The sequence below is a fragment of the Lissotriton helveticus genome, chromosome 3_1 (genome assembly GCF_964261635.1).
Source record: "Lissotriton helveticus chromosome 3_1, aLisHel1.1, whole genome shotgun sequence".
NCBI classification, from domain to species: domain Eukaryota; kingdom Metazoa; phylum Chordata; class Amphibia; order Caudata; family Salamandridae; genus Lissotriton; species Lissotriton helveticus.
The window spans coordinates 1,486,915,670-1,486,934,552 of NC_136061.1; the positions used below are offsets into that span (position 1 = coordinate 1,486,915,670).

The 18,883-nt window shown below is 46.2% G+C and overlaps 1 protein-coding gene across 2 annotated transcripts in view; it reads left to right on the top strand.

The window, feature by feature from the left end:
* Positions 1-18,883, top strand: part of LOC144823536 (uncharacterized) — a 112,301-nt gene that overhangs the window by 84,078 nt on the left and 9,340 nt on the right. The window contains exon 3 of one of the 2 annotated variants that reach the window (XM_078682135.1): positions 9,051-9,108. The exons of the other annotated variant lie outside the window; for it this stretch is intronic. Within the exon in view, the coding sequence (XP_078538261.1) occupies positions 9,051-9,108 (58 nt within the window). The remainder of the gene's footprint in view (positions 1-9,050; positions 9,109-18,883) is intronic. 2 annotated transcript variants of the gene reach the window in all.

Genomic DNA, 18,883 nt, shown 5'->3' on the forward strand with positions numbered 1-18,883 from the left:
TCTAGATTCAGCAATTTCTGTAGAGTAATCTTGAGAGTTCCACCAAACCGTCTGTTTGGGTGTGGTATGCCGCTGTGCAAATGTGTTTGATCTTAAGCTCTTGGCATACCTGTTGCATCAACCGTGAGGTAAATGGAGTTCCTTGGTCTGTGATAATCTCTCTCAGAAAACCCCCGAGAAAAGATGTTGATCATAGCTTTGGCTACTTGTGTCGAATTGGGCTGTCGGAGGGCCACGACCTTGGGAAATCTCGTAGCGTAGTCTACGAGGACTAACACGTAGCGGTATCCACTATGGCAGGGAAGGAGGGGGCCGAGTATGTTCATACCCACCCTATAAAAAGGTTGGTCAATGACAGGCAGGGTTCTTAGGGGGACCCTAGGTGGAATATATAGGCTATTGTTTGGCATACTGAATACCCCCTACAATATTTTCGGACTTGTTGGAAGATTCCCAGCCAATAGAATCTGTCTAGGATGGCTTTCTCAGTTTTGTCAGCCCCAAAATGCCCCCCTAAGAGATGGCTATTTGCTAAAAATAGAACTTTTTCCCTAAAGGGTTGGGGTACTAATAACTGGTTTGGCATGGTTTTCCCTCCCTTTCGGTGCAACAAGGCTCGTTGTATAAAAAACTGGGGACCTACGTGGTGAGGGTCTACCTGACTTGCAGCGTGTTACCAGGCTTCTTGAAGAGTAGGGTCTTCTCGCTGAGCAGAATGGAAACTTTGATCGTGGTCCCATAGTTCGTGGCCCGTGTTGATTAGGACCAATGAGGTCCACTTTTTCTTTTCTTCTCCGTTTTTGAATTTTTTTGAACTTTGCCTATGTTCAGATCAGGTTCTGTGTCTTGGGCAGAAGCTGCTGTTTACCTCCATTCGGTTCCTTCCTTCCATGTCTCATGGAGGAGCTCGTCAATATGAGGGTAATCGTTTCCTAGGACCAGAGGCTCAGGTAATCTTGGAATCAGCCCTACCCTCAGGGGGACCGGAGGATTCGTGGCTTGGTGTTGGACAGTTACATCGGTCACAGAGTACGGTTTGCTGTCTCTATGGACACATTGCATGTTCACAACCCCTGTCATCTGAGGGACACCCCCTGAAACCACTTGGGGTCGTATAACACTTTGTAAGCACCCCGTGTCAACTAAGGCGTTTCTTGGTTCTCCATTGACCAGTCGTCTTTAGTGAAAAGGGAGGTGTTGCAGTATAGTGCTCGGGTATATTCCACCTCCAAGGTGAGTCTTGGTGGGTCTCGTAGGCGCTCCATCGGGATGTTTTCATGGGGTTTCATCTCTTCCCCTTTGTAGTTCCTCGGCCCAGTTAAAGGCCGTCGCAATTTGTACCGTTCTGTCCAGAGTAAGGCCTGCATGTTGTCTCGCCCATCTTTGTATGGGTGAGTGTAACGATGTCAGAAACGGTTCTAGGCAGATTTTCTCTACTATTTCCTTTTTGGAGGAAGTCAATGGCTTGAGCCATCTCTCTACCATATCTCTTACTCTAAAATAAAGGGCTCTAGAGGTTTCCTGCTGCTTGTATTTTTTTTTTATTTTTTTTTTTATCCTTTATGTCTCCTCGTCTATGCCTATACATTCACGGACACTTGGTTTTACACGAGGATATGAAGTGGTACCAAGAGGAATGGCCGCCTGGTAAGCTGCTTGCAATTCTCCCGTCAGAAGAGGGCCTAGATATTGTCCCCATTTATCTTCTGGCCACATGGCGGCCCTCGCGATCCTCTCATAGTTAGAGAAGAAGAAATCAGGGTCCTCTCCTGGAACATATTTTTGTAATACTACTGAGGGTAATGAGGTGTGGCCTCGTGGTTGTCCGAGCACCTCGGCTAACTTTCCAATCGCAGACCCTTGTAACTGACTCTGTTCCGTAAGGGTTTTGTGTAGAGTCTCTCATTCAGGCTCCGCTACCTCTAAGAATCGTCCCATGATCCTCTCCAATTGTTCTTGTCTTTCCACTATCTTGGACACAACTGCCTCCATTTCCCCCGATCCCACTTCTGACACCACCTGTCGGAGGGATGGGCGGAAACAGAAGCGAGGAGGCCGTATTGCGTTAATAGTGGGTGCTTTATTAGTCAGCAGGGCATTTGCTGTATACAGGTTGTTGAGACCAGAAAATGCATATACAAAGTACTTTGTCCGTGCTCAAACAGGAGAAAGGGCGTTTCTTAACGCTTTTCCTCTTCTCTGCGTCTATCTAGTCTAGGTGCTCCGTTTCTGGAAGATGGGATCATGGGAGGCTTTCAGGGGTAGAAAAACACAAAAAAGAGCCGGTAAGTATTACTCTAATGGTGTCAGTATCCTTCCACCACACCCGGGTGAGAGCAAGCAGAGCCAATGTGACAGGGGAAGCAAAAGAAGGCGATGCAGTGTGCACGCTCCCCTACAGGGATCCTTACTTCAGTTCCCCACTGTTGGCAGGCTTCCTCAAGTATCGGTCATGCTATGGCTCTACTATAAACGGGGAGGGGTGTGTTTGGTGCAATAAAGGGAAACAATGGCTATAATAATAAAAAAAGGACATTTACATGCTCTGTAGTGCAGGCAGGACTTTCTGCGTTTTTCTCAAGGGAAGATAGGGGTTGTGCTTTTGTAGCATGGGCTACTGCCTTATCCTGCCACCCAATCATACCCCTTGTACCGCAGCATGTACAGCCTTAAGCCGCAACCCTCCGGAGCTGCGGCAGCTCCTGCATGTCCTCCAGGGACCACCACTCTTCCCACTTCACGTCAGGGGCTACTCTGGCCTCGTCGTCTTCAACAGGGACGTCGTCCCCAGCTGTGTCCCGTTTGTCACTCCCCTCTTGTACTGCTCCGTCTCTAACACACTCCACCTCGTTGACGGTCTCCGTCTCCTTGATGTTTCCTCCTCTTTGCCAGCAATCTTTCTTGCGTCTTCTTTCCTTCCAGACACTTCTTCCGGGTTGATGCCCTTCTTCGCTGTCCCCATTCCCTTTTCTCCTCCTCTCCTTGTCTGGGATTAGTCCTCGCGGCTCACGTGCTTGCCTAGGGGTTGGTCCAGCCTCTGGCTCGCTGATTCTATTACAGGACCGGAGGCTTCGTATTATGCTTCTCTTTCTTATATTTGCTACTCACAGCAGCCAATGAAAAACGTTTTGTATGCAAATAAAACTACATTTCCCATGATGCGTGTACATACATCACATCCTGTATAGCCCAATAAGAGCTGCTGTACCCTGTGTCTCCCCCTCTTTCTTTGCTGCTCACGCAGAAAGTTAAGTGCTCGACTATAATATGCTTTTGCCTTCTTTGATTGTTCATTGAGTTGTGATGATTATGTTGTAGGCCTATGCTTACATGTAGATGGTGCTATTTTTAATACGTTGCTGCTTTGTGTTTGTAAGCAAGCGCACTTTGCGCTGTTTGCTAAGTAATTCTGGTTGAGCCGCGCTACTGCTTCTAGCTTCATTGGCAATAATATTCACTAATACTGTTTTTTACACTAGCGCAGCATCGCGCTGTGTTTCAACATTCTGGTGTTGCGCGTTCATCGTGTGCATCACGCTGATTTCCCGCTGGCCTTCTACTATCTGCAGACATGCTGATGAGCTCCTGCTGGGAGCGATAACTTCAGGAGGCTCTCGCTGAGAGCGGAGCTAAGGCGTCATGCGGGCGGCCCCCGCGCTCGTAATAATTCCCCCACTGAACTGGTATGCTTCCTGTCAGTTGCGCTAGCGCCCTTAATTGTTCCCCTTTAAAGCCTAACTGTTTATTTTAACGCGGCTGTGCCGAATTGTTTTGGACGCTCAAGCGAGCGCGCTAAGGCCCTTCTCCCGCCTCCGGCGGGCGCTATTCATGTTTTAGGACTTCCAGCCTCATAAAATATTGAAGAGCCTCCCGTGATCTTGTACTATTGCGCTGTCTTTGGCGGCATGTTTTTTCGGTGTTCAGGTGTTCCTTGTCTGCGCCCCGCTAGGCGGGTAACACATTCTCGCACTGCGGTCCACGCAGCCGTCTAGTCAGGCTTACTTTGGAAACACGTGGTATGGAGGCTAGCTCTGCCTCCTTTAGAATTGGATGTACAGTCCTTCGGGTGTCGATGTCTCTGCTATTCATATTACGATTGCGCATGCTCAGCTCGAGATCCTCTCTTGAGGACTTAGGGCCAGATGTAGGAGCCTAAATACCGGTCGGTAACGGCCGATTTCGGCCGTTACCGACCGGTATTTAAGAATCGGCATGTAGGGGCATTTATTTTACAGATTCAGTAAATTTACCGAATCGGTAAATTTACCGAATCGGTAATTTTACCGATTCGGTAAATCTAAATGTAGGTGGGACTCTTCTGAGTCCCAAAGGCCATACAGAATCGGTATTTTAACACCCAATTCAATTGGGTGGTAAAATAGCGAATCCAGGTGTGCATGCACATGTGTGCATGCACACCTATGCCATGTGACACACAGACCTGCCCCTAGGGCATGTCTGTGTGCCACATGTCACACGTGCCTGAATTCGGGGTGCTAGAGGGTGTCAAAGTGACACCCCCTGCACCCTTGCAACATTCGGTATTTACCGATTCGGTAAATACCGAATCGGTATTTCCCATTGATTCCTATGGGCTTCACAGCCCATAGGAATCAATAGGGAATACCGATTCGGTATTTACCGATTCGGTATTTACCGAATCGGTAAATACCGAATGTTTCCGATTCGGTATTCCAAGTAAAAAAATTACCTACATCTCACCCCTTCATATTTACCGATTCTTAAATACCGAATCGGTAAAATTCGGTATTTAAGAATCGGTAAATACGATTTACCTACATCTTGCCCTTATTCTATTATTCATATGTATTATACCTTTTACAATAAAGGCCTGACGGATCTGTTATATGTATTCATATGTATTTCCACCTGTTATAGTAAGGACCTTGCAGTTTTCTGTGGTATTTACTGTTCCCTTAGGTTTTCACGCTTATTAAGCGTTCCCGCTAGGAATTGTTTTCGCCCGCAGGCGAGATAATTGAAATGTTCCTTGACCGGTTGGGTTTTAGCAATGTGCGCATCAAGTTGCAATTCCTGCGCAATTTATATTATACGCTTCATTTGGCAACTGCCTAGTAGATGATTATGTGTCATAACACGAAACGGTTAACCCTTCCGGTCACACAGCCTGTAGACGCTCCCGTGGGAGTGGAGATGGCGTGCTCTCATCATATATATTGACTCTACATATATTGGCCCAACTGCACACGCAATCCAGGTGCGGCCAGGAGAGCGAGGCACCGCGCTGGAGTTCCAGCGTTCCTACTAAGCCACTGTCAGGTAGTGGTTAGGTATCTTACTAATACCAAGGGTTACATGTTTAATGCAGGTATGTACTATATGTTGTTCCAAACTAGTAACTTCACAATATATGTCCATGTGTATCTCAGGGAATACTTCCTGTCATGGCGCAGTTTCGCGCTTACCCGCCAAAAGCCTTCCCTAGTGGCTGAGTGCGGAATAGAGCCGATGACGCTCCGGGGGGCGTAACCGAATCAGGTTCACTTTATACCGGTTTGGATTACGCCCTTCGCACGCGTTCCCAACTTGCTCCTAGGCTCCTAATGCCTCATGTTCAGACGGAGCAATTTTGACTTACGCCTTCCAGGCTGTAACAACAGGAGGGCCCTTGGAGTGCGCACACGCTCCTTATAACTAGACATGGCTCTGACGCCCTTGTGGGCTGGAATAAATTGGACTACAGCTTTGCTGAGGAGCCAGATATATTATTATTTCACTTCTAGTGTGCAAAGGGTTGGCTCCCCCTCTTACTCCTCCGTGATTGGTGCCTTGCACTACAATATTACATTCAGACACCCTTACACAGGCAGGTTGAGATACAAGGAGGATGAAACGTACATTAAAGAAGCGTTCGCCCCAGAATGCACTTGGTGCCAATCGAGATTTTCCGTCCCAGTGTCGGTCACCAGGGCCCCAGGAACTCAGTCCCCAGCACGGGGTAGTAAGCACCATGACCGCCCATCATTATTGTTTACGCATATTCTTTGGGCGTTGTTTTTTTGTCTTGTTTCTTGTCTTGTTTCGTTTTCTTTGGGTTTTTTAAAATCTTTTTCTTTTCTCCTAATGCCAAGGTTCCTACCGTTGACATCCACTCCCTCCTGATTCTAAATCTTTATAAGAAGGATTTTCCAGAACATTCGTGCTAGCTGGTTTAGTCTCCCCGGTGGCTACGCGGGTTGCAGTGCACACGATCCTTTTTTTTGGGTTCTTTTTCGCCCCTTCTCCTCCAAGAGATGCAAATCATTTTTTCTGAAAATTGATATTTTAACCATGTCAAATGGGTGGTCGTTCACCATTAGCTTTGTCGCAAAGGTGTCTAGAGTATATGGGCAGGTTTAGCATTCCCCTAGATTCCCAAAGATACGTCATAATAACAGTCTTTTACATTTGCACCTTCGTATGGCCATTTTCGACTATAATCCCTTATGCTTCAGGGTTTTTCAGCTTTCTGTCCCTTTTCGGGAATACACACTATCATGGCCGGTTCCAACTACACTTCAGTTCCCCGTTGCCTCAGGGGGTTCGTCCTCCAAACGGTACCTCGTTATCTGGCACTCTCTGATGGTGCAATCCTTCACATATCCCCCTTGAAGCGCACTCTGGAGCTCTCCATGCAAGAGCCCTTCGGGAACTTGTTGGTGTACTGGTATTATTAATTTCGTTCCCATTCGTTTTTTTGACACTTTCACAATATATTTGTAACCGGAACTACCGCCAAATTAAAAGGTGCCTGATCTTCCTACTAATTGAGGGGTCAACCCCTAATCCCTCAGACACTCTTCCAATGCCTTACACTGGCAAGGGGTATGGCGCCAAGCCGACTGACGCTGGAATCTGGGGATCACGGTTTGGTCCTCGGCGCCAGATTAGCCCGGCACCATGTGACTCGGGGCAATAACTTGCTTAATCTTCCTGACGACCCCTACTTCGCCAAATTAAAAGGTGCCTGATCTTCCTACTAATTTAGGGGTCAACCCCTAATCCCTCAGACACTCTTCCAATGCCTTACACTGGCAAGGGGTATGGCGCCAAGCCGACTGACGCTGGAATCTGGGGATCACGGTTTGGTCCTCGGCGCCAGATTAGCCCGGCACCATGTGACTCGGGGCAATAACTTGCTTAATCTTCCTGATGACCCCTACTTCTCGAGACCCTTACGGGTGATCGTTCGCGCTTTTCAAATGTGAATTATTATTATTACATCTTCACTGTCAGCAGAAACGAATTCTTGCATTTCTGATGTATGAAGACCTCCATGCAGACTTCAACACCCATGGCCAAAGGTTGCATCCTGCTCGGGTGCTTTGTATCCTTTCACGAGATTACTGGGGCTTCTTGCATGTCCGACATCAAGTAAGCAACCACCTTTTTGGCTTCAAGGTTCCCGATAATAACAGAAACTTGCCAGGCGCTTACCTGCGTTGCTGGCGTTCCCTTATAACTCCAGGTTCTTCAGTCCCTTGCAATTTTTCAACGTGGAAAGGCCATGTTAGCTGATAGATACATCACACATGACTCTACTGTGGGGTTAATTTTCCCCACATGACGGACGCTCTTCTACCAAAAAAAAAAATGTTGTTCATATTGGTTTTCGCTCTGCCTTACAACAGCCATTGGACCGTTTATTTTCGGCTAGTATTTTTTCCAATCTTTCTCGTCAGGTATTCCATTACCTCCCTCCCAGATCAGAATATTCCTCTAAGGGGGATTTTTTTTTTCTCTAGCTTCCCTTATTTATAATGGCCTATTCATACATACTCCCGGTTTAGATTCCGGTTCATGCGGTGACGCTAGGCCTTTATACCTGTCGCAGTTCTTACAGCAGGTAACACCACACTGGATTTTTACAGGTACGGTAGTCATTTCAAACAAGGTTTTTCGTTTCACTTTATACCAGGATCACTACTTATCAGGATCTTCTACATAGCAAGCTTTCCAGCTACAAATTATGGGTTTATTGTTTTTAAAATTTTCAAGAGGTCCTAGTTATAACCTGTTACTGCGGTCTCGGTACCCATTGGCTGAAGTCTGATATAAAGGCAGCAGGGTTCCTACCCTAAATGTTTGGGGCACATTCTGTTCCAGTTGGTTCAGGATCCAAGATATAATTAATGGTTGGTTGTGTTACAAAAAATCTTTTAACATGTGCCAGCGACTATACTTATCACATGATTGAGGACGATTATGCCAGGGAATAATCTCATACCAAATGTCTGGTCTCAGTCTGTCCATGATGCCATGGTTCGCAATGTTATATGATTATTTCTGATTGTTCAAACACCTCAAGGTCTCGATTTCTGAATTTCTGTTTCACCAATTATTACAAATCGGTGGGTGATATAAATGTTGTTGTGTATTATAAGCGTTAAACTAGCATAATACGAAGCCTCCGGTCCTGTAATAGAATCAAAATTAGCTAGCATTCTCGCCAAGAATTTTCAATTCTATTAAGGACACGGAGGCGAGGATTATCCCACCCGGTTTATTACAGTATTGGTAATAATTACCCACTCGCATGTACTTGATACTCTGTATCAGCAGAAGTTACGGGTTTTTCCTGTCTCATTCCTTTCAGCTTCGAGTAAAGATGAAGGAGCAGGTGTTCTTCTGGCTTCGAAGACGTAATCTTTCCAGTTTGAAGATAGTTCTTCCATGTTGAAGGATGTTTATTGGGACTCATATTCCGTGGATTGGACTGGCTTTATTAATGTGTGGACTATATAAGTTCGAGCAAAGAAAGAGGAGGAGACACAGGGTACAGCAGCTCTTATTGGGCTATACAGGATGTGATGTATGTACAAGCATCATGGGAAATGTAGTTTTATTTGCATACAAAACGTTTTTCATTGGCTGCTGTGAGTAGCAACTATAAGAAAGAAAAGCATAATCCTCGCCTCCGTGTCCTTAATAGAATTGAAAATTCTTGGCGCGAATGCTAGCTAATTTTTGATTCTCCGCCCTGTGAAGGAGAATGATAGTCCCTCATTAGTGTTTGTGTTTTCGTCCAGGGCTTGTACTCGTCATCAATATCCATGGCATGCGGAAACCACAACAGAGGTGCAGGAGGTAAGTTAGGGGTTCGGGGGGGGGGCACCCGTGGTATTTCATCACAAGCATCCAGCCCTCTACCCATTGTTTCAACATACAGGCTTGTTGTACCAGTGCCATGCCCAACAGTGGCAGGTGGAACCTATCTAGTGTGACATCTAGTACAGCGTTAATATCCCCTCCTATTACCCATGAATTGAGGCCACAGTCCGATAAGTCTTTCGGAAAGTGTGTGTAGAAAGCGTCCTGATCCTTATTAGGCACATATATGCACACTAACACAATTGCCTTACCATCTAGTGTGTCCCTTAATAACACATAACAATCTTGAGTGTCTATCATGGTGTTAAGGGTTCATATGCAGCTGTCTGCTAAATTTATTTTCATTGTCACCATTTTGTATAATCAAAGTCAAGCATATTATCATGTGTTCCAAGATATAGATTCCAGGCATCATGTGTACATGTACCTTTGTATAACAGCCCTGTTGTGTGCCACATTATGTTTTTTTTGGCGGTTACATTGACCAATGTTTGTTGGCTACATTGGCCAATGCTTGTTGGTTTCCGCTTCATTCGTGCCTTCATTAAAAATCCCCACGTGGAGTAACCGCCTAACGGTATCGTCTACTCCGCGTGAGGCGCATTTAAATGAGAATGTCACGCCGCCGTAATTAACATCACTGAAGCTATATAAGAGAGCGCTCGGAATGTGACGGTGCTTTGCTTCCTTGCACAAGCGTCATCACGAGCGTTCCGGACTTCTCCTAGGAGCCGTCTTGTTTCCAGTGCCCCATCACCAGTTCTCTTGTTTTCCTCGTCTCGATATTGACGACCTTCAAAAAGGAAAGTAAGAATTGTAAGTAGCTAGGCAACTAAATAGAAATGATTTTAAAAGTTTGAGAGCATTTAAAGACTCCGTATTTTTTGAGAAAGTTTAATATAGTTTAGAAAACTTTGAATTAAGAAGTTTTGGAGACAACTGCATTTGGATTTGGACACTGAAATACAATAATTGCAACAAGCATTGCTAAAGACAAAGCCAAGACCAAAAAGCATTGAACTATAAATTGTGAATTGATGAAACAATTGAACCCTTGTTAATCATTTTAAGTTAACCTGTGATACATAATGTTCATGTAGGACAAGGTCTGAAACATTATTGATAGTAACTTTGACACTAGTGCTAGTTTCTTCTTGTATCGTTCTCTCTTTTGAGTATATTTACAGAACTGAGCCCCATTTGAAGATCTCCACTCAGAGTTTTCAGGGATGGCCTCTCGGCAAGGTTGAGTTCGCAATTACTGACCTAAACTAAATCTACTAACCAGTTGATGCTTTCCAGTTGTTCACGTGTGAGATTATAACCTAATTTTCACAATTTAATACTATTATCCTACGTTATTTAAGGAGTACAGATCTAAGTCCAGGATCACATTTGACCTGAAAGAATAGACGTTTTTGCATGGGCCTTCAAACAAGTGGTATGTAAGAATTTAAATGTGTATTTGTTATTTCATGGTTACTCTTAAAAGAAGTGAAGGTTCATTTCAGTCTGTTATTTTCAAAGAAGACGACGCCGGCTGGCAAGGTATTCACAAGGCCCAGAGAACTTCAGTAAGAGAAACTAACAGCTGGAATCCTCAAGACGAAGACCCAGTATTTTGTCTTGTTTCTCTCTCCGCTACTCCTTTCTCTTGGAGACAAGCTGGTTCATCAAGTGTTATTTTCCTTGCTCACTAGCTAGTTCACAGGGGAATTGGGACCTTACAACATCAGGAAGGAAACAACCAGAATGCCGTATGTGATTACGCAACACATGGAGTCTAGGAGCAAAACTGGCATTCCCGCCTAGATCCAGAATGCCACCCCCTTGAGTATGCCAAGAAGGACGTGTGGAACAATTCCCCCGCCAATGCTTGCACAGATTGGTAGCCTCAGAGGCAACCAGGTGTGTTTCCTGGAAAAATGTGATTTGTGCTTGCCGTCTATGTTATTGGGCTAGTTTTCTATGCCTCTTGTGTACTGATCCCATCACCCGTACATTCCAGGTTATTATATTATAAGCATTGTGTACTGACGCCATTCCTATGCACTTGTAACTGCATGTTCGGTGCAGATCACCCTGTACAACAACCCTCCCAACATTATTGCTGACGAACCTATCAAACCGATTTTCCCAATACTTTGTCCAGCGACTCTTCGTCATTCGGCCAAACCTGAAAAAAGTCATTAACCAAACAAATATTGTAATCTAAGTGCACCTGCTATAGGGGGTGAATTCACAAGCCTGCAAAAGGTATCACGGCAATGCAGCGTGATCTTAAGACCTATTAAGGAACCCTCTGAACCTCGGGCCCCGAAACATTGTGAACAACAAGCAAGTAGCAGGCCTTGGCTGTAGCATGTTACCTGCGGTAGATCACAGGGTAAGAAGAACTTGTTCTTATGAATGAGTCAGTATGAACTTCAGTAGTGGGCCACCCTCCTATGTGGTTATGTGGAGACAAGATCAATGGAAAATGTCATATGGAAAGCTCAATTCTTCCCCCCAGGTTAGGTGCAGAAACTGACAAAATACCCACTGTTACTACCCCAATAAATCATACACCGTGGAGTGACTTTCGGGAACAGTGCTATACTCTCATTAGTGTCAGAGCCTGAAGCACTATCTTGTGGCGTGCTGGAGCTAATGGGTGGTTGAGAGGCTCGCAGTGTGGTTGCCGAGCGTAATACCACCAGCTGCCCCTCTAGTACCTGTTGTGAGGATGGTGTCCCTCTGCTCCTGCTCTGCCCAGCTAGCACGTGTCTCTGCTGCCATGGGGATCACTTCACCTTTGGGGGCACCGGTCCAGTGCTCTACTACCTTCGTCAATCCGGGAAGAGCTGCTCAAGCCACTCCAAAGCTGAGTCCACGGTCTTAAAGAAATTAGATGTTTTTATCATGCAGTACTTTCAGTCTCACCAGGACGAGAAGAGCGCAAGTCAGACCCTCCACTTGTAGTTGCAGTTCAACATCTGGAAAGGGAGCCTGTTTACGCTGCACTGTAATTGTATAATCAGGGAACAAGGAGACCTTCACATTGTCCACAAGGAGGGGTGTTGGTTCCCTGTCTGCTTGCAGGAGCACACCCGATCTTTATAGTTAAAGGTCCTACCCACTATGTGTCTTGGAGGTGCCCATGGGATAAGTTTTCTAGTGGGGACCCTGTGAGAACCTTTGACCACAAACAGGTCAGACAGGCCAGTGGGGGCCACAACTGTCCACAGCCAGTCGTCCACAAATTGAGTAGCACATGTGCCCTCCATCCCTTCAGGGAGTCCAATTATCTGCACTTAGTTTCGTCGGGCACTCCCTTCTGCATCCTCAGCCCAGTCCTGAATAAGATCCACCTGCTGCCCGCAGCTGTGCAATCTGCGCTGTGTAATCCCCATGGCCTGGGGACTTTATAGAGTATCAGCTCTTTTGGCTTGACCCTGTCAGGGAGTTTGCAATCATCGTCTTTTAACGGGCTATTGTCTGTAGTGATGACCCCCAGCTGTTGCTCAATGACAGCCCTAGATTCTCAAATTTCCGGCTAGATGAGATCTAGCTTATCCACTGAGGGTGTTGCTATGGAAGACGGTATTGTAAAGATTTCGGATGGGCAGAGCAGAAAGGGTACACATAATAACAACATACACGCAACACCCTTCTCAGTTGTGAATGCGATGTCTGGTAAATACAGAGTAGTGGAGGGAACTACATGTCCCAGAAGGCTTAGGGGTATTGTCGCAGGAAACCGAATCAGGCGACTCCTAAAGGCAGGTACCTATTTAAGCTCCGCCTCTGTAAAGAACGGGGCTTGACAAACTTCCCCGAACCTTGCATGCACTTGTCTTGCTTTCCCGTTCTTTATTTAACGAAGAAAATCACCCAGAGAAGCTGTCCTTTGAATTCCTAACAGCGTTCTCCTTCCGAGCACCTGGGTGCTCAGTGTTCCGTTCCCAAAGACACCGGAGCCTGCAATCATTTCTGGGTCAGTCTCTACCGATACCACAGCCGTCCCGAGAGTCGGAGACAGCGCGTAAGGCGCTCTCCTCTCAAGGATGCTTTTCCTGCTTCTACTTCTACTTCTTCAGCTACAGCGTCACGGAGACGTCCTAGAGACCGGGGAGTGCTGCAGCTGTAACATCTTAGCTGCACTCATTTCGAGAGTCGGAGATTGCGCGTAAAGGCGCTCTCCTCTCGAGGAATATATTCTTGCTACCGGCCATAGGTTGACGGAGTTTCAGAGGTTCCCCGGTCACATTCTTCTCGCTCCACAGGTATTCCAGTATTGTCCACGGGAGTCGGAGACAGCGCATAAAGGCGCTCTCCTCTCGTGAACCTTGCTTCCAATATTTTTCAACTTTGTTATTATTGATTTTGATGTCAAAATAGCCACAGTGGTTTCTTAAACCCTTTACAGCATCTTATATTCAAACCCTGCCATTGCTGGTCAAGAGTCACCAAAGGTGTTGCTAGGAGCTCGGCTGTGTTACTGGCTTGATACTCAGGTCCCGGATGGGACTTGTTCTACCTTCACACCCTAGTGTATTGTGTATTGCGCTTATTTTGTGTACACTAAACCTGCTGGGTGCTTTGGGAACTCGCATAAAGAATCCAGAAGACTTAAAGATTTTCTGAGTCCCATCCTGGTTTGTGCATTTGAGGTCTTCTTGGCAGAACCTACTGTGAGTGTTAAGTCAGTCTGAGTACAGGAGTATTGTGTGTGAATGGTTTTGGTGCCTCTTACTCTCGTCTTATTTTCTATTACCTACAGGGTTCCCAGAGGGCGATTAGTGACCAAGACCAGACCTGTGCAGAAACAGGAGCTCTTTGTTATTTTATCCCCTTCCCTTTTCCCCTGGGTGCTTCTCTTCCCAAGGTGTATTCTTCCATTGTGGTGAGAGTGGTGTTTGGGGTAAGGGGGAAGCTACTCTTCACGGCATAGTTCCTGCTGGCTGTTAAAGAAGGTTAATGGCGTAGATTACCTGGTGCTTCTGACAACCATGACAGATTGTCAAGCCCAAGTTGAATGCCCAGCCTGAACGATGGATACCAATGTGGTATGGGCCTCGCTGCTGGAGAGCCTTACCGCCTTACAGCAGGAGGTGCAGACCTCACGACTAGAAAATCAAGAACTCAGGAAAGAAATGGGTACTATGAGAAGAGAGGTAGCAGGCCTTACCCGGCAGGGTAGAGGGTCATACATTAAGGAAGCAACATTGTCCCCTCCAGCTCAGGTCACGCAACCACCAGCCCCTACACAAGGGGGAGGGTTCTTTGGTACCAGTCCTACTTTCCCATCGGCATCTGGTTCTGTTCCAACCGTTCACGTCCTACAGAATACTGGGATACCCCTGGCTCCTCCTGAACGCTTTTACTGGGATCCCAAGAAATTTGAAACTTTTCTAAACCAATGCCGTTTGCATTTTCTGTGCAAGCCTGCAGTTTTTCAGGATGAGGACTCCAAAACCGCCTATATGATGTCTTACATGGGAGGAAATGCCGCTAGTTGGACCATTCCGTTGATGGAACGCAACGATCCTGTATTGCATAGATTCACCGATTTCTGGCTGGAAATGAGAAAATTGTTTGATCGCAAATCCCATATGTTGTCTCTAGATCATGAGTTGTTGACTCTCCGACAAGGTTCTCAAGACCTGCTTTCTTACATCACGACGTTCAACCGACTGGTTGTGGAAACCGACTGGTCCAAGGAAAAACGAACCTCGCTCTTTTACCAAGGTTTGAGGGGTGAATTAAAAGATGTCCTATCACAGGTGGTGCAGCTGCCCCAAACCTGTGACGAAATTATAGATCTCATTGTTCAGCTGGACCATCGGATACAGGAATGAAAAGGGGACAGGACCAAGGGTGAAACACGTTTTCTTCTCCCTAGGCCTAAACCTCACCTAGAAGAAAACCCTAAACAGAGCGACAGATCCGAACCAATGCAGATTGGAGGCATCAGAGGGCCTCTTACCACAGAGGAAAGAGACAAACGTAGAAAAATGACGGGGGCAAGCTTCTATTGGATCCAGAGAGCCGTCGGAAAACTGACAGGCCTGAATCAGGAAGAGATCACTGATTCAACAGGCGCTTGGAAATCGATCTCGTCAGTGATTGCGCATACTGCCCATATAGCAGCAACACATCTCACAGTCAACGTACGGTTGTATATGATTGATAATCACAACATAACTGTGGCAGTATTATTAGATTCCGGAGCCACGGGTAATTTCATTGATCAGGAATACTCCAAAACTATAGGTCTGGTATGGGAAAAGAAGAAGGCCCCAGCCCAGGTGAATGCGGTAGATGGAACTCCCCTCACTTCAGGACCTGTCTGGTACCACACCGTACCTATCGTAATGAGGTTTGGAGAAAACCATCACGAAAACATACAGTTCAATGTCATTGATGCTCCTCAGTTCAGCCTGATATTAGGTATGCCCTGGCTTACTGTACATGACCCTGTCATTGGATGGGCTGCTTGCACTGTGGTACTGAATTCTATGTACTGCAGAGAACACTGCACCCAACAGGCGGTCCTATCTCATCAAAAACAAGAGGAATCGCAGGCAAGCCTGTTGGCTACTGCTTGTACAACTCCTGTTTTTTGTTGTGCTATGTCTTTACCAAGAGAATATGAAGAATATCGGCTGGTATTCGACAAACAGATGGCTACCGAACTTCCTCCTCATCGGGTTTATGATTGCCGGATTGAGCTGACCCCCGGAGCAGAGATTCCATGTAGCAGGGTATATGCTCTCACAGAACCTGAGACGCGGTATTTACGGAACTACATTGATGAAAACCTCGCTTCCGGCTTCATAAGGCATTCCTCATCGCCTGCTTCTTCGTCCCTCTTTTTTATCTCTAAAAAGGATTGCGACGAGTTGCGTTCATGCATAGACTACCGAGCGATTAATCGGATCACAATAAAAAATCATTACCCTTTACCGTTGATTGCAGTTTTATTGGACCAACTAAAAGGGGGTCGCTATTTTACGAAATTATATCTACGCGGAGCCTACCACCTGGTAAGGGTAAAACAAGGGGATGAGTGGAAAACCGCCTTCCGAACCAAGTTTGGACTTTTCAAATACAGAGTCATGCCCTTTGGGCTTTGCAATGCCCCGGCGGCGTTCCAGTACTTCATGGATGAAGTACTACGGGGATTGCTGGACACAATTTGCATCCTCTATATAGACGATATCCTTGTGTATTCGTCCACTCTCCCTGACCACATTCTCCATGTGAAAACCGTTCTAGACCGACTAAGGATACATTCATTATATGCCAAACTGGAAAAATGCTTGTTTCATGTTCAGGAGGTGGCGGTTCTGGGATATATCATAAATGCAAACGGTTTCCAGATGGAAACAGGCAAGGTAGAAGCGATCACTCATTGGAAAACCCCCCAACATGTGAAATCTGTTCAATGTTTCTTGGGTTTCGCCAACTATTATAGGCGGTTTATCAAGGATTTTTCAAAAATCATCCACCCGATCTCCAACCTACTGCAGAAAAACACTCCTTTCATATGGGGAGATGAAGCTGAGAAGTCCTTTAAGGTACTCAAGGAAAGATTCACACAAGCCCCTATTCTACGACACCCCGATCCACAACTACCATTCATTATGGAGACAGATGCCTCTCAGTATGCGATCGGAGGAGTGCTATCTCAACGCCATCCATCAACCGGGCAACTCCACCCGGTGGCCTACTTCTCAAGGAAACTCTCCCCATGCGAAGTGAACTACTCTATATCCGATAAAGAGTTGCTGGCCATCAAACGGGCCTGTGAGGAATGGAGGCACTATCTACTAGGAGCACATCATGTTATCGAGATCTATATAGACCATAGAAATCTGTTGTTTTTGAAAACAGCGAAAGCATTAACACCACGTCAATTAAGATGGTCCTTGTTCTTTTCCGATTATGATTTTGTAATTAAGTATAGACCCGGTCCTCAAAACGGAAAGGCCGATGCATTATCTCGCAACGAAGATCACAATAACTCGTTGTTGTCAAAAAAGCCTGAACCACCGTCTATCCTTCCTGACTCATGTTTTCCTAATGCTTCATTGGCATTGATTACTTCTCAAGACTTCATAGAAGATCTCAAGGTATCGGTGTCTGACATAGACAGCAATGCTTGCATTCAAGGGAACCCAGTGCCGATATACCAGGTGGGGGATAAGGTCTGGTTATCTACCAAGAACATTCATCTTAACACCTTCAATGCTACAGCAATTCTCCCTGGATGCTGAGCTCCCTTGAATCCCCTTGTTCATGACGAGCTCAGCTCGTCATGAGCACACAAGCAGTGTACTGCAATACGAGCTGAGCTCGTCATGAGCATGGAAGGGGTTAAGGGGGTTAACAGACTGAAACCTAGATACATTGGTCCCTATGGTATTGGGGAGGTTATAAATCCCGTAGCCATGAGACTCTCCTTACCTGTATCATGGCATATCAATCCTGTATTTCATGTCTCGTTGCTCCAGCCTTGTCCATCTGGCATGAGGTTACCTGATCGTCCCCTCCCTATTGAAATAGAGGGACAGGAAGAATATGAGGTGCGAGTCCTCCTCGATTCCAGGCTAGTTAGAGGTAGAGTTCAGTATCTCGTGGACTGGAAGGGATTCGGGATTGAGGATAGAACATGGGAGCCAGTGCAGAACCTCAACTGTCCCGATTTGATAGAGCAGTTCCACACCAACCACCCGGGAAAGCCTGGTCGACCGCCGAGTCGGCGGTCCTTGAGAGGGGGTTCTGTAGCGATTTAGGATTGGCAGAGCAGAAAGGGTACACATAATAACAACATACACGCGACACCCTTCTCAGTTGTGAATGCGATGTCTGGTAAATACAGAGTAGTGGAGGGAACTACATGTCCCAGAAGGCTTAGAGGTATTGTCGCAGGAAACAGAATCAGGCGACTCCTAACGGCAGGTACCTATTTAAGCTCTGCCTCGGTAAAGAACGGGGCTTAACAAACTTCCCCGAACGTTGCATGCACTTGTCTCGCTTTCCCGTTCTTCCTTTAACAAAGAAAATCACCCGGAGAAGCTGTCCTTTGAATTCCTAACAGCGTTCTCTTTCCGAGCACCTGGGTGCTCAGCGTTCCGTTCCCAAAGACACCGGAGCCTGCAATAATTTCCGAGTCAGTCTCTACCGATACCACAGCCGTCCTGAGAGTGGGAGACAGCGCGTAAGGCGCTCTCCTCTCGAGGACGCTTTTCCTGCTTCTACTTCTTCAGCTACAGCGTCACGGAGACGTCCTAGAGACCGGGGAGTGTTGCAGCTGTAACATCTTAGCCGCACTCATTTCGAGAGTCGGAGATTGCGCGTAAAGGCGCTCTCCTCTCGAGGGATATATTCTTGCTACCGGCCATAGGTTGACGGAGTTTCAGAGGTTCCCCGGCCACATTCTCCTCGCTCCACAGGTATTCCAGTATTGTACACAAGAGTCGCAGACAGCGCATAAAGGCGCTCTCCTCTCGTGAACCTTGCTTCCAATATTTTTCAACTTTGTTATAATTGATTTTGATGTCAAAATAGCCTGTTGTAAACGTATCTAGGACCCTATTTAAATATTCCCGATTTATACCCTTATGTGGGTATAACAAATCATATCCTTATAAAGGCATAAGAATCATATCCATATTAAGTCATAGCCAATGCAGTCCAAATACGGCACGGCTACTCCCATAGACTCCTAGAAAGCACAACACGTTCTTAAACAAACCAAGCCTCC